The sequence below is a fragment of the Heterodontus francisci genome, chromosome 28, assembly GCF_036365525.1.
Source record: "Heterodontus francisci isolate sHetFra1 chromosome 28, sHetFra1.hap1, whole genome shotgun sequence".
NCBI lineage: Eukaryota > Metazoa > Chordata > Chondrichthyes > Heterodontiformes > Heterodontidae > Heterodontus > Heterodontus francisci.
Window position 1 is genome coordinate 12,211,105 of NC_090398.1, and position 18,065 is coordinate 12,229,169.

The window sequence follows — 18,065 nt, forward strand, 5'->3', positions numbered from 1 at the left end:
GGAAGTTGTAGGCACTGGGGGAGGTTACAGTGTTGGGGAAGGTGTAGGCACTGGGGGAGGTTACAGTGTTGGGGAAGCTGTAGGCACTGGGGGAGGTTACAGTGTTGGGGCAGTTGTAGGCACTGGGGGAGGTTACAGTGTTGGGGAAGTTGTAGGCTCTGGGGGAGATTACAGTCTTGGGGAAGTTGTAGGCACTGGGGATGGTTACAGTGTTGGGGAAGTTGTAGGCACTGTGGGAGGTTACAGTGTTGGGGAAGTTGTAGGCACTGGGGGAGGTTACAGTGTTGGGAGGTTGTAGGCACTGGGGGAGGTTACAGTGTTGGGGAATGTTGTAGGCACTGGGGGAGGTGACAGTGTTGGGGAAGTTGTAGGCACTGGGGGAGCTTAAAGGATTGGGGAAGTTGTAGGCACTGGGGGAGGTTACAGTGTTGGGGAAGCTGTAGGCTCTGGGGGACGTTACAGTGTTGGGAACGTTGTAGGCACTGGGGGAGGTTACAGTGTTGGGGAAGTTGTAGGCACTGGGGGAGGTTACAGTGTTGGGAGGCTGTAGGTACTGTGGGAGGTGACAGTGTTGGGGAAGTTGTAGACACTGGGGGTGGTTACAGTGTTGGGGAAGCTGTAGGCACTGGGGGAGGTTACAGTGTTGGGGAAGTTGTCGGCACTGGGGGAGGTGACAGTGTTCGGGAATTTGTAGGCACTGAGAGAGATTACAGTGTTGGGGAAGCTGTAGGCTCTGGGGGAGGTTACATTGTTGGGGAAGCTGTAGGCATTGCGGGAGGTTACAGTGTTGGGAAAGCTGTAGGCACTGGGGGAGGTTACAGTGTTGGGGAAGCTGTTGGCACTGGGGGAGGTTACAGTGTTGGGGAAGTTGTAGGCACTGGGGAAGGTTACAGAGTTGGGGAAGTTGTAGGCTGGGGAAGGTTACAGAGTTGGGGAAGGTGTAGGCACTGGGGGAGGTTACAGAGTTATGGAAGTTGTAGGCACTGGGGGAGCTCAGCAAGGCAATAGTTCAGACAACGTCTGAATGTGACTTTCATTTGCTATTCCTCTTGCAGAATGTTTTGGTGGACCTCTTGGTGGCCGAGCCCATTGTTCCAGCGGCATTCAAGTGTACCGGATCTGCCCAGAGACGGAGGTTCAGCAGCCCGGAAACACTGAGGCTGTGAAGAACAAGAGGAGGCTCTTGGATACCATGTACCTCATGTCGGAGACCTGCAACGCCAACCTGTTGCAGATGAGCAGAATCACCCTCGGTCACAGCCAGGACCCGGGCAAGGCACTGAGGCTGTGCCCACTGGACTGCTTCGTGCTGGCAGCTGCCCTCAGACCCCTGGGCATCGTCGAGGAACTTAACCTGAGCCGCTGCGGCATTGAGGCAGAGGGCATCCAACAGCTCTCCATCATCTTACCACACTGTAAAATCCTCAGGTACTTCGACAGAACTCCACCTCTCCCCCAGTTAAACCGCACAACAAAGGTAGTTTACAACAAAGCATGTGGGGCACTTGGCTTTATTATTAGAGGCATTGGGTACAAAAAAGAAGGATGTTATTGCCATGCCGTTATAAATCACCAATCAGACCTCATTGGAGGATTGTGGTCAATTCTGAGCTCCACACTTTCGGAAGGATGTCAAGGCCCTCGGAGAGGGAGCAGAGGAGATTGACCTGAATGATCCCAGGGATGAGGGAGTTCAGTCAATGTGGAGAGACTGGAGAAGCTGGGATTGTTCTCCTTAGTGCTGTGATACTCAAACATTTTTAGTTGAAGGACTCCTTTTCAAATGGATTAATAATCACGGACCCTCTCCTCCAACGTACCGTACAACCAACTTCCTGCACATTTAGATTTCTCATTGTGACGTTCACCTGCGCTGTGCTGGAAGGGATTCGCAGGAGAGTTCGCCGGGGCTTTCCAGGGGAGGACTTCCCCCGCTCGACACCTCCTTGCTCTTCCCGGAGTGGGATGGGCGCTCAGCAGCTCCAGCTGGGAAGACTGGCACCGTTTCAGGAAGAATGCTCGACCACCTCCCTGCTCACCACACAGCTGCCCAGTCTCTCAGGGACTTTTTTTTAACCTCCCCCTTCGGCCCGTCTGCACAGGAATATCACCAACATGCTGCCTTGCTGGGTGGAATTTCTGGCATCGGGGGGCACCGCCAGTAACGGAGACGGTGAACGACATGCGCCCGACCTGCACTGTTGCAGCAAAGGATTCCGTTCACATTACTTAGCAGATCCCCTGGTAGTCTCTTCAGGTGCCCAGGGGACCCGAAGCCTAGTTTGAGAATCACTGACATTGAGCAGAGGAGGTTACAGGGAGATTTACTACAATCCTAGCAGGGATGAGGGACGTCCGTTCTGTACACAGGCTAGAGAAGTAATAAAGAAAGCCTTGTGCCTTTAACAATCCCAGGACATCCCAAACTGCATCTCAGCAACTGAAGGACTGTTTGAAGCGTAATCAAAGCTCTGTTATAGGAATCACAGTCAATTTGTGCACAGCAAGCTCCCACAAAACGCAATCTGACAATGATCGAGGGATAGGTATTGGGCAGGACAGTGAGGAGAACTCCCTGCTTTTCTTCCAATAGTGGTCATGGAATCTTTTACATCCAACAGGCCGGGCAAATGGGGGCCTCGGGTTAATGCCTCATCCAAAAGATAGCAGCTCCAACAGTGTAGCACTCCCTCAGTACTGACCTTTCAACAGTGTAGCACTCCCTCAGTACTGACCTTTCAACAGTGTAGCACTCCCTCAGTACTGACCCTCCAACAGTGTAGCACTCCCTCAGTACTGACCCTCCAACAGTGCAGCGCTCCCTCAATACTGATCCTCCGACAGTGCAGCACTCCCTCAATACTGATCCTCCGACAGTGCAGTGCCCCCTCAGCACTGACCCTCTGACAGTGCAGCACTCCCTCAGTACTAACCCTCTGACAGTGCAGTGCCCCCTCAGCACTGACCCTCTGACAGTGCAGCACTCCCTCAGCACTGACCCTCCGACAGTGCAGCAGTCCCTCAGTACTGACCCTCCGACAGTGCAGTACCCCCTCAGCACTGACCCTCCGACAGTGCAGCACTCCCTCAGTACTAACCCTCCGACAATGCAACACTCCCTCAGTACTGCACTGGAGTATTCATCTAAATTTTAATGTTGAACCTAGTCTTGAACCCACAATCATCCGACTCAAAAAGACAAGAGCTCTATCCACTGAGCCAGGGCCATTCGCTTTCTTTCAAGTAGAGAAGGTTAAAGGGAGATTTAACCACAGTGCTCAAAATCTGGAAAGGTCTTGATGGAGTAAATAAGGAGAAACTGTTTCCAGTGGCAGGAGGGTCGGTAACCAGAGGGACACAGACAGAGGAACCAGAGGGGGCGATGAGGAGAAATGTTTTTACACAGTGAGTTGTTGTGATCTGGAATGTGCTGCCTGAAAGGACGGTGGAAGCAGATTCAATAGGAACTTTCAAAAGGGGAATTGGAGAAATACTTGAAGAGGGAAAATTTGCAGGGCTGAGGGGTAATAGCAGGGTGAGTGGGATTAATTGGATAGATTCTTTCAAAGAGCCAACACAGACATGATGGGGCCGAGTGGCCTCCTTCTGTGCTGCATGATCCCAGCTTCATCAGTCTCTTTATGTAACTTAAGTCCCTCAACCCTGGGACAATGTTGTTACCAAAGAGCGCTTCGATTTACATTTCATTCCGTTGCCGTCTGTTCTCTCCGTAGGCTCAGCTGGAACAACCTGGGAGATTCGGGAGTGAAGATACTGTGTTCATCGCTGCGGGCACCAAATTGTGAAATCCAAGAGCTGTGGTAAGTAAGGCTGTCCTCAGGCTCACACATGCATTATCATGCTTTGGGGATCCAGTACCTGAGACCAGACATGGGAACAGGAGGAGGCCATTCAGCCTCTCGACCCTATTCCACCATCCAATTAGAACACGGAGGATCTTCATCTTGACTCAATCTATCCAACTTGATTCTGAGACCCTTAATAACCTTGCCTGACCCCCAGCTTCACTAGATTTCTGAGGGGTGGGGGGGGTCTGGTGGGAGAGAGTTCCTGTTTACCCCTCCCCTCAGTGTGACGAAGTGCCTCCTGACATCACCCCTGAATAGCCTGGCTCTAATTTTAAGGTTCTGCCCCCACCTGTTCTGGACTCCCCACGCACCAGAGGAAATAGTTTCTCTCTATCGACCCTATCAACTCCTTTCATCATCTGAAACACCTCGATTAGATCATCCCTTAATCTGCTAATCTCAACAGAATACAAGCCTCGTCTGTGCAACCGGTCCTCGTCATTTAGCCCAGGGTTCTCCAATATACGGTGGCAGTCCAGGATCCAGCCCGCCAAAGGTTTCCGTTCGCCCGTGGATATATTTCGGAGATGAGAAATTTCCCACTATCTTCTTCTTTCAGACCAGCTTTATAAAAAAAATAGCACGATCAGTTTCTCAGCTGACAGGTGCTGACTCTGGGAACAGCGGTTTCTGAACTTTGAACAGGCCCGGAGTTTTCTGGTGGGTTCCGACTTTTTTTTTTGAAAGCCCGTCGGAAAACCCCGAATCCGACCGGAGTCCAGAATCCGCTGTTCCCTCGCCAGCTGTGAAACTAACTTGCAGTTTTTTTTAAAAAACTGACCAACCACAAAGCTGATCTGTTGAGAGTTCCTGCTCTCTGCAACTGTCAGAGAGAGTGAACCATGGAACCGTAGTAAAATTACAGCACAGAAGGTGGCCATTCAACCCGTCACCTCTGTGCTGGCCGAAAAAACTAGCCGCCCAATGTAATCCCACCTTCCAGCACCTGGTCTATAGCTTTGCCGGTCACAGCACTTCAGGTGTCGATCCAGGTACCTTTTAAAAGAACTGAGGGTTTCCGCCTGCACCACAGCTCCTGGCAGTGAATTCCAGACACCCACCACCCTCTGGGTGAAAATGTTTTTCCTCATGTCTCCTCTAATCCTTCTACCAATCATCTTAAATCTGTGCCCCCGGGTAATTGACCTCTCCACTAGGGGAGACAGGCGCTTCCTGTCTATCTAGGCCCCTCATAATTTTGTACACTTCAATTAAGTCACCCCCTCAGCCTCCTCTGTTCTAAGGAAAACAACCCGAGCCTATTTAATCTTTCCTCACAATTGCAACTTTCAAGCCCTGGCAACATTCTTGTAAATCTCCTCTGTACTCTCTCCACAGCAATTATGTCCTTCCTGTAATGTGGTGACCAGAACTGTACGCAATACTCCAGCTGTGGCCGAACCAGCGTTTTATACAGTTCCAGCATTACATCCCTGCTTTTGAATTCTATACCTCGACCAATAAAGGAAAGCATTCCATATGCCTTCTTTACCACTCGATCTACCTGTCCTGCCACCTTCAGGGACCTGTGGACATGCACTCCAAGGTCTCTCACTTCTTCTATCCCTCTCAATATCCTCCCATTTATTGTGTATTCCCTCGCTTTATTTGCCCTCCCCAAATGCATTACCTCACATTTCTCTGGATTGAATTCCATTTGCCACTTTTCCACCCACTCAACCAAACCATTGATATCATTCTGGAATCTACAGCTATCCTCTTCACTATCAACTACACGGCCAATTTTTGTGTCATCAACAAATTTCCCAATCATGCATCCCACATTTAAGTCCAAATCATTAATATATACCACAAACAGCAAGGGACCCAACACTGAGCCCTGTGGAATGCCACTGGAAACCACTTTCCATTCACAAAAACATCCGTCGACTACTACCCTTTGTTTCCTGTCCCTGAGCCAATTCTGGATCCAACCCGCCAACTTCCCCTGTATCCCACGGGCTTTCATTTTACTGACCAGTGTGCCATGCAGGACCTTGTCAAGTGCCTTACTAAAGTCCATGTAAACCACATCCACTGCACTACCCTCATCAATCCTCTTTGTTTCTTGTTCAAAAATCTCAATTAAGTAGTAAGATATGACCTTCCCTTAACAAATCCATGCTGACTATCCCTGATTAATTCCTGCCTTTAGAGTGGCAGTTCATCCTGTCCCTCAGAATAAATTCGAACAATTTACCCACCACCAAGGTCAGACTGACCGGCCTATACTTACTTGGCCTATCCCTCGCACCCTTTTTAAACAATGGTACAACATTCGCAGACCTTCAATCCTTCAGTATCTCTCCAGAGAGAGGGGGGACAAAGAGAGAGAGGGACAGAGAGAAGAGAGGAAGAGGGGGACAGAGAGAGAGAGAGGGACAGAGAGAGAGGGAGAGGGGGACAGAGAGGGAGAGAGGGACGGGGGGGGGTGGGGGCGCGCAGAGAGAGAGAGGGACAGAAAGGGATAGGGGGAGACCGAGAGAGAGAAAGGGGGGGGACAGAGAGAGAGGGGGACACAGAGAGAGAGGGAGAGAGAGAGAGAGAGAGGGGGACAGAAAGGGAGAGGGGGACAGAGAGGGGGGGGGGACAGAGAGAGAGAGGGACAGAGAGAGAGGGGGACAGAGAGAGAGGGGGACAGAAAGGGAGAGGGGGACAGAGAGGGAGAGGGGGACAGAGAGGGAGAGGGGGACAGAGAGGGGGGGACAGAGAGAGAGAGAGAGGGGGACAGAAAGGGAGAGGGGGACAGAGAGGGGGGGGACAGAGAGGGGGGGACAGAGAGAGAGAGGGACAGAGAGAGAGAGGGAGGGGGACAGAAAGGGAGAGGGGGACAGAGAGGGGGGGGACAGAGAGAGAGAGGGAGAGGGGGACAGAGAGGGGGGGACAGAGAGAGAGAGGGAGAGGGGGACAGAGAGGGGGGAGACAGAGAGAGAGGGGGACAGAAAGGGAGAGGGGGACAGAGAGGAGGGGACAGAGAGAGAGAGGGACAGAGAGAGAGAGAGGGGGGGACAGAAAGGGAGAGGGGGACAGAGAGGGGGGGGACAGAGAGAGAGAGGGAGAGGGGGACAGAAAGGGAGAGGGGGACAGAGAGGGGGGGGGGGACAGAGAGAGAGAGGGAGAGGGGGACAGAGGGGGGGGGGGGACAGAGAGATGGAGAACACAGAGAGGGGGACAGAGAGAGAGAGAGAGAGAGAAAAACCAAGAGAGAGGGAGAAAGTGTGATCAAGATTACTCCTGACAGATGGACATCTATCTGGAATACCCGGCATTGCTATAACAAGTGTGTGGGCAAACATTAACTACTTGTGCAAGCGAAAAACGCCAGGTATCTCACTAAATCAGTGTCCAACATAGTGATGAGAAAATAAGTCAATAAATTAATCTTCTCACTTAAGGCACCTTGATGAAAGTGAACATTTGTTGTTAATTCTATTAATGGTAAGATCATTTTTAATGTCATTATTTTTTCGAAATTGTCTCACCGTCCTCTATGTAAGACAGAAATTGTAATGTGGCGCCTCCCCCCCCCCACCCCCCACCCATTCCATACGAAAAGTTTGGACACCCCTGATTTAACCCTTTTAGCACCAGTGTCATTCTGGTGAATCTGCACTGCACCCACTCCAAGGGACGGTGCCCGGAACTGAAAGCAGTGATTCCCGAAGTAAAAACAGAAAGTGCTGGAAACACTCAGCAGGTCTGGCAGCATCTGTGGAGAGAGAAGCAGAGTTAATGCTTCAGCTCCATGACGTTTCATCAGAACTGGCAAAGGTTAGGAAAGAATTGGGGCGTTGGGGACAGAACAAAGGAGAAGGTGTTTGATGGGGCAGAGGGCAGGAGAGACTAAATAACAAAGCTGTCCTGGGACAAAGGTAAAGAGTGTGTTAATGCTTGTGGTGAAAGACAAATAAATAGTGCAAAGAGAGTGTTAATAGCAGAATAATGAGCAACTCTGTTGACATGAAAAACAGGCACGTGGTTAAAAAATAAATAAAATAAAAAATATTAAAATACAAAAAAGGGAAGTCATTCTCGGAAGTTATTAACTCAATGTTGAGTCCACAAGGCTGTAGAGTGCCTAATTGAAAGGTCAGGTGCTGTTCCTCGAGCTTGCATTGATGTTCACTGGAACACTGCAGCAGGCTTAAGAACAGAAATGTGGTCCCAAGGGTGCGGGGGGTGGTGGAGGAGGTATTGAAATGGCAAGTGACCGGAAGCTCAGGGTCATGCTTTCAGACTGAGCGGAGATGTTTCGCAAAGCGGTCACCCAATCTGCATTTGGTCTCCCCAATGTAGAGGAGACTGCATTGTGAGCAGTGAATACAGTATACTACATTGAAAGAAGTACAAGTGATTTCCGAATAATTTTGTCCGCGTGCAGTGGTTGTGCCTTATTCCGGTCGTAGTTACAACCTCTTTCTGGTTAGGGTGGATTACAACGGCCTCACGGGTGTTGGAACCAAGGAACTGGCCTCTGCTATCGTTAAGAATCAGTCCGTGGTGTTGCTGAGCCTAAGTTACAACAAGGTTGGTGAGGCCACTGTGAAGCTGTTGTGCGATGCGCTGAAGAGACGATGCTGTACGATTCAGCACTTACGGTAAACAAAAAGGTCCTTCTCTCCTTTGGAATCCAGTGTTGACATGATTGTGAGTGCTATCACCTCTGTCTGAGCCTCCCAGAAAGCTACTTCTCCTGACTTCACTATTCCAGTGTTCTCCTCTTATCTCCCACCTTCTCTCAGCTTGAGCTCACCGAAAACTCTACAGCCCTGAATCTTAACTTGCACCAAGTCCCGTTCACTGTCAGGAGGATGTGATTAAATTCAAGAGAACATAGACAGGCTGGTGGAATGGGCAGACACGTGGAAGATGACATTTAATGCCGAAAAGTGTGAAGTGATTAATTTTGGTAGGAAGAACGAGGAGAGGCAATATAAAATGAAGGGTACAATTCTAAAGGAAATGCAGGAGCAGAGAGACCTGTTCACAGACTGTTTAAGGGGGCAGGATGGGTTGAGACACAGTTTAATAAGACATATGGGATCCTGGGACTTACAGCTAAAGTCATTGAGAACAAAGGGCAAGGAAGTTATGGTGAACCTTTATAAAACGCTGGTTTGGCCTCAACTAGAGTATTGTGTCCAGTTCTGGGCACCAGACTTTAGGAAAGATGTGAGGTCATTGGAGAGAGTGCAGAAAAGATTCACGAGAATGGTTCCAGGGTTGAGGAATTTCATTTCTGAAGATAGATTGGAGAAGTTAGGACTGTTTTCCTTGAAAAGAAGGCTGAGAGGTGATTTGATGGAGATATTCAAAATCATGAGGGCTCTGGACCGAGTAGATAGAGAGAAACTGTTCCCATTGGTGGAAGGAGGGAGAATAAGAGTGATTTAAGGTGATTGGCAAAAGAAGCAAAAGGGAAATGAGGAAAAACTTTTTCGCACGGCGAGGGGTTCGGATCTGAAATGCACTGCCTGAGAGTATGGTGGAGGCAGGGTCAATCGAGACTTTCAAAAGGGAATTCGATAATTATACAATCATACGATTTAGGAGCAGGAGTAGGCCACTCGGCCCCTTGAGCCTGCTCCTCTATTCAACAAGACCATGGCTGAACTGATTGCTCCACATTTCCACCTACCCCTGATAACCTTCCACCCCTTTGCTTATCAAGAATCTATCTACCTCTGCCTTAAACATATTCAAAGACTTTGCTTGCACCGCCTTTTGAGGAAGAGAATTTCAAAGATTCACGACCCTCTGAGAGAAAAAGTTTCTCCTCATCTCTGTCTTAAATGGGTGACCCCTTATTTTTAGACAGTGACCCCTAGTTCTAGATTCTCCCATCAGGGGAAACATCCTTTCCACATCCACCCTGTCAAGACCCCTCAGGATCTGACTCTTCTAAATTCCAGCAGATACAAACCTAACCTGTCCAATCTTCCCACGTAAGACAGCCCGTCCATTCCAGGTATTAGTCCTCTATCTGACTAGAAAACATTTGTAGGGCTACAGGGAATGAACAGGAGAGTGGGAACAGGTGAGTTGCTTATGCAGAGAGCCAACATGGCCATGATGAGCTGAATGGCCTCCTTTTGTGCTGTACCCGTTCCATGATTCACCACATAAAGCTCACTGACCTACATTGGCTCCCAGTCCAGCAAAGCCTCAATTTGATCAGTATCATCCTGTAGAAGCTGGAGGAGGTTACAGAGATAGAGAGGGTTGTCGGGACTGGAGGAGGTTACAGAGATAGAGAGGATTGTAGGGGCTGGAGGAGGTTACAGAGATAGGGAGGATTGTAGGAGCTGGAGGAGGTCACAGAGATAGAGAGGGTTGTCGGGACTGGAGGAGGTTACAGAGATAGGGAGGATTGTAGGGGCTGGAGGAGGTCACAGAGATAGGGAGGATTGTAGGAGCTGGAGGAGGTCACAGAGATAGAGAGGGTTGTCGGGACTGGAGGAGGTTACAGAGATAGGGAGGATTGTAGGGGCTGGAGGAGGTCACAGAGATAGAGAGGGTTGTCGGGACTAGAGGAGGTTACAGAGATAGGGAGGATTGTAGGAGCTGGAGGATGTTACAGAGATAGAGAGGATTGTAGGGGCTGGAGGAGGTTACAGAGATAGAGAGGATTGTAGGGGCTGGAGGAGGTTACAGAGATAGAGAGGGTTGTCGGGACTGGAGGAGGTTACAGAGATAGGGAGGGTTGTAGGGGCTGGAGGAGGTTACAGAGATAGAGAGGATTGTAGGGGCTGGAGGAGGTTACAGAGATAGAGAGCTTTGTCGGGACTGGAGGAGGCTACAGAGATAGGGAGGGTTGTCGGGACTGGAGGAGGTTACAGAGATAGGGAGGATTGTAGGGGCTGGAGGAGGTTACAAACATAGAGAGGATTGTAGGGGCTGGAGGAGGTTACAGAGATAGAGAGGTTTGTTGGGACTGGAGAAGGTTACAGAGATAGGGAGGATTGTAGGGGCTGGAGGAGGTTACAGAAATAGGGAGGGTTGTCGGGACTAGAGGAGGTTACAGAGATAGGGAGGATTGTAGGGGCTGGAGGAGGTTACAGAGATAGAGAGGATTGTAGGGGCTGGAGGAGGTTACAGAGATAGAGAGGTTTGTCGGGATTGGAGGAGGTTACAGAGATAGGGAGGATTGTAGGGGCTGGAGGAGGTTACAGAGATAAAGAGGGTTGTTGGGACTGGAGGAGGTTACAGAGATGGAGAGGTTTGTCGGGACTGGAGGAGCTTACAGAGATAGGGAGGATTGTAAGGGCTGGAGGAGGTTACAGAGATTGGGAGGATTGTAGGGGCTGGAGGAGGTTACAGAGATAAAGAGGGTTGTTGGGACTGGAGGAGTTTACAGAGATAGGGAGGGTTGTAGGGGTTAGAGGACTCTGTGCTCCACAGGCTGTTCCCAGGGACACACATTGAGATAAGCATTGTTACGATCAGGTGAGAAAGGTGTCTGGGGGTACCTCTCAACCTTCACCTGGTCTTACCATAACAGGATTTAACTTTAAACACACCATGTTTTTATCTCCCTCTTGGTGAATCCTTGTTCACCACTTTCCAATTATAAGGCAAAGAAACCAGCACAAACAGACTTTCTTAGGTTTAAAGAAGAAAAGTTGAAATTTATTAAACTTAAACCTAAACTCTAATTCGATTGATGCCTATGGATACATGATGCACCCATGATAGCATGCATAAGTGATACACACATGCAAATACAGACAGAAAAGAGCAGAAAAAAAATAAAATGGAAAAGTTTGAGGCAATATCTGAAGAGATTTTGTTACGGTTCTTTGAGCTCACTGTAGAGTCCTTGATTGTAGGTAGATCTTGCTTTTCATTGGGATCCAGTATTCTTCTTAAACCTTGATCGCTGTAGGAGACTTTTCTCTCTTGGGGTTCATGTGTCTTCAGTGGATTCAGAGGCTTGTGAGAAAGAGATGGGAGCAGACAGGAGAGGTCTTCTCAGTTTAGGAGCAAACAGACTTTCTGAGTTCAAACTGTTTGTCCAATTCAGAAAACCACAGGTTGCCAAGCAGGCTAGTCATGTGACTAACTGGTTTGACCACGTCTTGGATTGTATCACCTTTGCAGTCTCTGGAATGCTCCTCTTACACACAATACCTAGTGATCAAGGTCTATTGTGGGTTGAATGTGTCAGGGAATGGTCCTTTGTCCTTCCAATCACTGTCTGTTAATATGCAAATGTATATTCCAGCAACGGCTGATCTGTTTAACAAGTCCTTTCTTCACTCCAGTAACTGTTTAAAGTCAATGTTCATGACAAAATCAATGTGCCTCATTCTTGGCAGGTGGGGGCCGAGCATGACACCTCCATACCCAGAGGAATGAAGTGCACATTTCATTAAACAGGTCGAGAGAAAATATATAAGATACGGAAAAAAACATGCATTCTCTCATTCATTCACAAATCTTAAAACTTCTTAAAATCGCCGCCTTTTTGGCATCCCAATAAACATGTCGTTCTTTTTTTGGGAAGTTTCTCTTCCCTTTGCCCAATTCCATAGCTGCCTAGGGTCTTTGTTCCTGCTGAGGTAATATTTTTTTCCCAGAAGAGTCAGTAGTGGGCGGGTCTATCCCGAACTCTCTTTCAGTGCTTTGCTGAGTCATGCAATGGCTTTTGGGGATGTGTATTTTTTCTTTTTTCTGACTGTGGGGGAGGATTCTTTGCTAATCTCTCCTTTGTCCTCTGGGACACTCCTGCCTGCAGGTATTTGTGCAGACTCTAGAGCACTCTCCTGTGGCACTTTGATTATGTGAGGCATCACCCTCATGGTTCCAAGGCTTTTTATACTTATATAAAAAGCAAGAGGGTAACCAGGGAAAGGGTTGGCCCACTCAAGGACAGAGGAGGGAATCTATGTATGGAGCCAGAGAAAATGGGCGAGGTACTAAATGAGTACTTTGCATCAGTATTCACCAAAGAGAAGGACTTGGTGGATGATTAGTCTAGGGAAGGGAGTGTAGATAGTTTGGGTCATGTCATTATCAAAAAGGAGGAGGTAGCATTAAGGTAGATAATTCCCCAGGGCCTGATGGGATCTACCCCAGAATCCTGAGGGAGGCAAGGGAAGAAATTGCTGGGGCCTTGACAGAAATCTTTGTATCCTCATTGGCTACAGGTGAGGTCCCAGAGGATTGGAGAATAGCCAATGTTGTTCCTTTGTTTAAGAAGGGTAGCAAGGATAATCCAGGAAATTATAGGCCCGTGAGCCTTACGTCAGTGGTAGGGAAATTATTAGAGAGGATTCTTCGGGACAGGATTTACTCCCATTTGGAAACAAATTAACTTATTAGCGAGAGGCAGCATGGCTTTGTGAAGGGAGGTCGTGTCTTACTAATTTGATTGAGTTTTTTGAGGACGTGACGAAGATGATTGATGAAGGAAGGGCAGTGGATGTTATCTATATGGACTTCAGTAAAGCCTTTGACAAGGTCCCTCATGGCAGACTGGTACAAAAGGTGAAGTCACACGGGATCAGAGGTAAGCTGGCAAGATGGATACAAAACTGACTCAGTCACAGAAGACAGAGGGTATCAGTGGATGGGTGTTTTTCTGAATGGAGGGATGTGACTAGTGGTGTTCCACAGGGATCAGTGCTGGGACCTTTGCTGTTTGTAGTATATCTAAATGATTTGGAGGAAAATGTAGCTGGTCTGATTAGTAAGTTTGCGGATGACACAAAGGTTGGTGGAGTTGCGGATAGTGATGAGGATTGTCAAAGGATACAGCAGGATATAGATCGGTTGGAGATAAAAACAAAGAAATGCTGGAACCACTCAGCAGGTCTGGCAGCATCTGTGAAAAGAGAAGCAGAGTTAACGTTTCGGGTCAGTGACCGAAGAAAAAGGGTCACTGACCCGAAACGTTAACTCTGCTTCTCTTTTCACAGACGCTGTCAGACCTGCTGAGTGGTTCCAGCATTTCTTGTTTTTATTTCAGATCTCCCGCATCCACCGTATTTTACTTTTAGATCAGTTGGAGACTTGGGCGGAGAAATGGCAGATGGAGTTTAATCCGGACAAATGTGAGGTAATACATTTTGGAAGATCTAATACAGTTGGGAAGTATACAGTAAATTGCAGAACCTTAGGAGTATTGACAGGCAGAGAGATCTGGGCGTACAGGTCCACAGGTCACTGAAAGTGGCAACGCAGGTGGATAAGGTAGTCAAGAAGGCATACGGCATGCTTGCCTTCATCAGTCGGGGCATACAGTATCAAAATTGGCAAGTCATGTTGCAGCTGTACAGAACCTTAGTTAGGCCACACTTAGAATATTGCGTGCAATTCTGGTCGCCACACTACCAGAAGGACGTGGAGGCTTTGGAGAGGGTGCAGAAGAGGTTTACCAGGATGTTGCCTGGTCTGGAGGGCATTAGCTATGAGGAGAGGTTGGATAAACTCGGATTTTTTTCACTGGAACGACTGAGGTGGACAATCGACATGATAGAGGTTTACAAAGTTATGAGCGGCATGGACAGAGTGGATAGTCAGAAGCTTTTTCCCAGGGTGGACGAGTCAGTTACTGGGGGACATAGGTTTAAGGTGCGAGGGGCAAAGTTTAGAGGGGATGTGCGAGGCAGGTTTTTTACACAGAGGGTGGTGAGTGCCTGGAACTTGTTGCCGGGGGAGGTGGTGGAAGCAGATACGATAGCGGCGTTTAAGAGGCATCTTGACAAATACATGAATAGGATGGGAATAGAGGGAAACGGACCCTGAAAGTGCAGAAGGTTTTAGTTTAGACAGGCATCAAGATCGGCGCAGGCTTGGAGGGCCGAATGGCCTGTTCCTGTGATGTACTGTTCTTTGTTCTCTGCCCCCTAGAGGTCTTTCTATGTCTCTGCAAGTTCCTGTAAATGCTGTTAGCAGCTCTGGTGAGGTGCTTCTAGTGTCGGCATTTACATAGGAGGATGTGGGGTCTAACTTTTCACATTTTTCTGGGTTGGCTGACCGGACAGCAGGGATTTTCATCCGGGATTCCTCCCGGACTTCCTTTAACCTGCCCTCTTGGTCACTTATTCCCCTTCTCTTTCTAAACGTTTGCCAGCCTTGTGCCTGCCTGTTCCCTTTTGTTCTCGGCTGGGGTCCCTTACAGTTCACCAGCGCTCTGCTGGAGAGTCCTCCTAACACTGATAGAGGACTTAGGGGTGCAGGGTTCACTGTAGGTTGGGGTTTCCCCTCAACCTGACACAGGTGGCAACTCCTGCAGCACTCCACCACATCTTGGTGGAGTTTTGGCCAGTCAAACTGCTGTCTTATGCGGGCTTTGGTTTTTTTGTATACTGGCATGTGCAGCCACTGTAGTCTCGTGGGCCCTTCTTAATATTTCTCCCCAGTACCTCTGTGGCACCACTAACTGGTGAACTACTGTCCACTCCTTGCTCTCAGATCTGTGAGGAGAACTCCACTTCCTCATCAGTACCTCAATCTTTAAATAGTAGCAATCAGAGACTCCCTCTGCTTCACTTTCAGACTGGGCAGCCTGTGCTAACTCACACAATACTGGGTCGGCTTGCTGAGCCTCAGCTAGGGAAGATTCATTTAATTCATTCCATGGGTCTCCTAACTTTCCAAAGAAAGTCTCAGACAGACAGACCTGGTCATCTGCCTGCAGTGCTAATTCAATCTCCTCTGGAGGAGCTGGTTTGATCATGGCCTGATTTATTACATATTCAGAGAAACAGCAGGGGTCTGTCTCCTGCCACTGCCCTGTCTCTCTGACCTCCTGCGGTCTTTCTTTCACTACTGGAGGGGGGGGAGGCTACCACCTTCACCCCCGCCAGATCATTACCTAGCAGCAGGTCAACCCCGTCCACAGGCAAACTAGGAACAATCCCTACGGTCACCGGTCCTGAAGCTAGATCGCACTCCAGGTGCACCCAGTGTACAGGTACAGGCATACACTGCCCTCCAATGCCATTCACCACCATTCTGATGTTCACTGCACTCTCTGGGGGAAAAGGTCAGGCCTTTTCCCAGTAAAAGGGATCTAGTGGCCCCTTTGTCCTTGACAATTACTATGGGCTTGCTTGCCCCACTCGAGGGGTATGGGGTTACTTTCCCTTCAGACACAAAACCCTGATAACCTTCAGGAATCCTATTAAATTTTCCTGCACTTGCTGACGTAAGCTTCCTGGGTCTGACTCTTACTGCAGTTAAAGCCACAGCTTGTTCTGCTGTGCTTTCCATCAGGTTCCTTTCTCCTTCACTGTGCGGGTGTGCCCTGATTAACCCGACTGGTTTCCCCTTTAATTTCCAGCAGTCAGCTTTTAAATGCCCTGCTTTATTACAATGGAAGCACACAGGTCTTCGGGTCTCATTCCTGCTCCCAGCACCTTCCAGTTTGGCTAGAGGTGGGCCCCCTGCGTCTCTTGCTTTCCATTCTCTCCCAGGACTGCCTGGGCTCCTTTCACCTTCCCACCCTTTGTCCTTTTTGGATTTGTGGGAGTGACTAGGAAAGGTTCTCCCCGGGAAACCATCTTATAAATTAAAGCAAACTCATCGGTCAGAACGGCCACTTGCCAGGCTCGCTGAACACGCTGCTCCTCTACATGCGTCTTTATGGAGAGTGGGAGAGAGTGTTTAAATTCCTCTAACAGAATTACTTCTCTGAGATTCTCATAGCTGAGCTGTAGTGAGGCACATCATGCACTCTATTGCACTTTATGTAATGTCAAATATGAACTATGTAACATATTCTTACAAGTTTTATGAGGAAAGGGGAGGCGGTGGCGTAGTGGTATTATCACTGGACTAGTAACACAGAGACCCAGGGTATTGATCTGGAGACATGGGTTCGAATCCCACCACAGCAGAAGGTGGAATTTGAATTTAATTAATAAAAATCTGGAATTAAAAGCTAGTCTAATGATGGCCATGAAACCATTGTCGATTGTTGTAAAAACCCATCTCGTTCACTAATGTCCTTTGGGAAAGGAAATCTGCTGTCCTTACCTGGTCTGGCCTACATGTGACTCCAGACCCACAGCAATGTGGTTAACTCTTACATGCCCTCTGAAATGGCCCAGCAAGCCACTCAGTTGAACCTAACCGCTACGACGTCAATAAAAAGGAATCAGCATAGTGGGTGTACCTACCCCACATGGACTACAGCGGTTCAAGACAGCTCACCACCACCTTCTCAAGGGCAATTAGGGATGGGCAATAAATGCTGGCCTAGCCAGCAATGCCCACATCCCATGAATGAATAAAAGGAAAGTGTATTTTTGGAGAAAGAAATTTTACAGCCTTCTGGACTCAACACTGAGTTCAACAATTTCAGACTGTAACCTCTCCCCCATTCTGTTTCCTTTTCCTAAGAAGGTTTTGGTTTCATTCTCGTTTTTCTCACTTTTTCTTTCTTTCAGAAGGCAGCTGTTCATCATTCTGCTTTTCACCCCTCCTCTGGATGTATCTATCATTTCTTTACTTGTCCTATTGCCACTACCTTTGGCCTTGCATTCGCACCCCTGTTGTCTTTTAATCTCTCCTGTCTTCCACCTTATCACAGAACCTCTCTATGATCCCCCCGCCCCACTTGCTGACAGTTCAAAACGAGGTTCTGATAAAAGGGCATCGCTCTGAAACTTTAACTCTGCTTCTCTCTCCACAGATGCTGCCAGACCTGCTGAGTATTTCCAGCACTTTCTGGTTTTCGAACGTAACCACCATGCTAACGTACCTCATAATAAATAGGTTGGCGTTGACTCAGTAACATGTTATCTCTCTCAGATTGTGTGGTATAGGTTTCACCCCTGCATACTGCAGACAGCTCGCCTGGGCTCTCTGTGCAAACCGGTCAGTAACAGTACTCGACCTGGACAACAATCAGTTGGGAGATTCAGGAGTCAAGCATCTGTGTGGAGCACTAATGAAACCAGACTGCAAGATACAAACTCTCAGGTAAATGAACAGACTGTCGAAAGGCACCACTAGGGGCAGTCAATGAGCTGAAGGTGGGAACATCCAGCCCCTCGAGTGTCTCACACATGAACAGGAGAAGGCCATTCAGCCCCTCAAGCCTGTTACACAGGAACAGGAGGAGGCCATTCAGCCCCTCGAGCCTGTTACGCAGGAACAAGAGGAGGCCATTCAGCCCCTCGAGCCTGTTACGCAGGAACAGGAGGAGGCCATTCAGCCCCCTAGAGCCTGTTTCGCCATTCAGTG

The 18,065-nt window shown here is 48.7% G+C and overlaps 1 protein-coding gene across 1 annotated transcript in view; it reads left to right on the plus strand.

Moving 5' to 3' along the window:
• The window catches only part of LOC137385094 (ribonuclease inhibitor-like), a 77,153-nt gene that overhangs the window by 50,563 nt on the left and 8,525 nt on the right, over positions 1-18,065 (plus strand). Inside the window, exons 5-8 of the mRNA XM_068059852.1 lie at positions 1,056-1,428; positions 3,735-3,821; positions 8,297-8,467; positions 17,631-17,801. Coding sequence (XP_067915953.1) covers positions 1,056-1,428; positions 3,735-3,821; positions 8,297-8,467; positions 17,631-17,801 — 802 coding nt within the window. The remainder of the gene's footprint in view (positions 1-1,055; positions 1,429-3,734; positions 3,822-8,296; positions 8,468-17,630; positions 17,802-18,065) is intronic.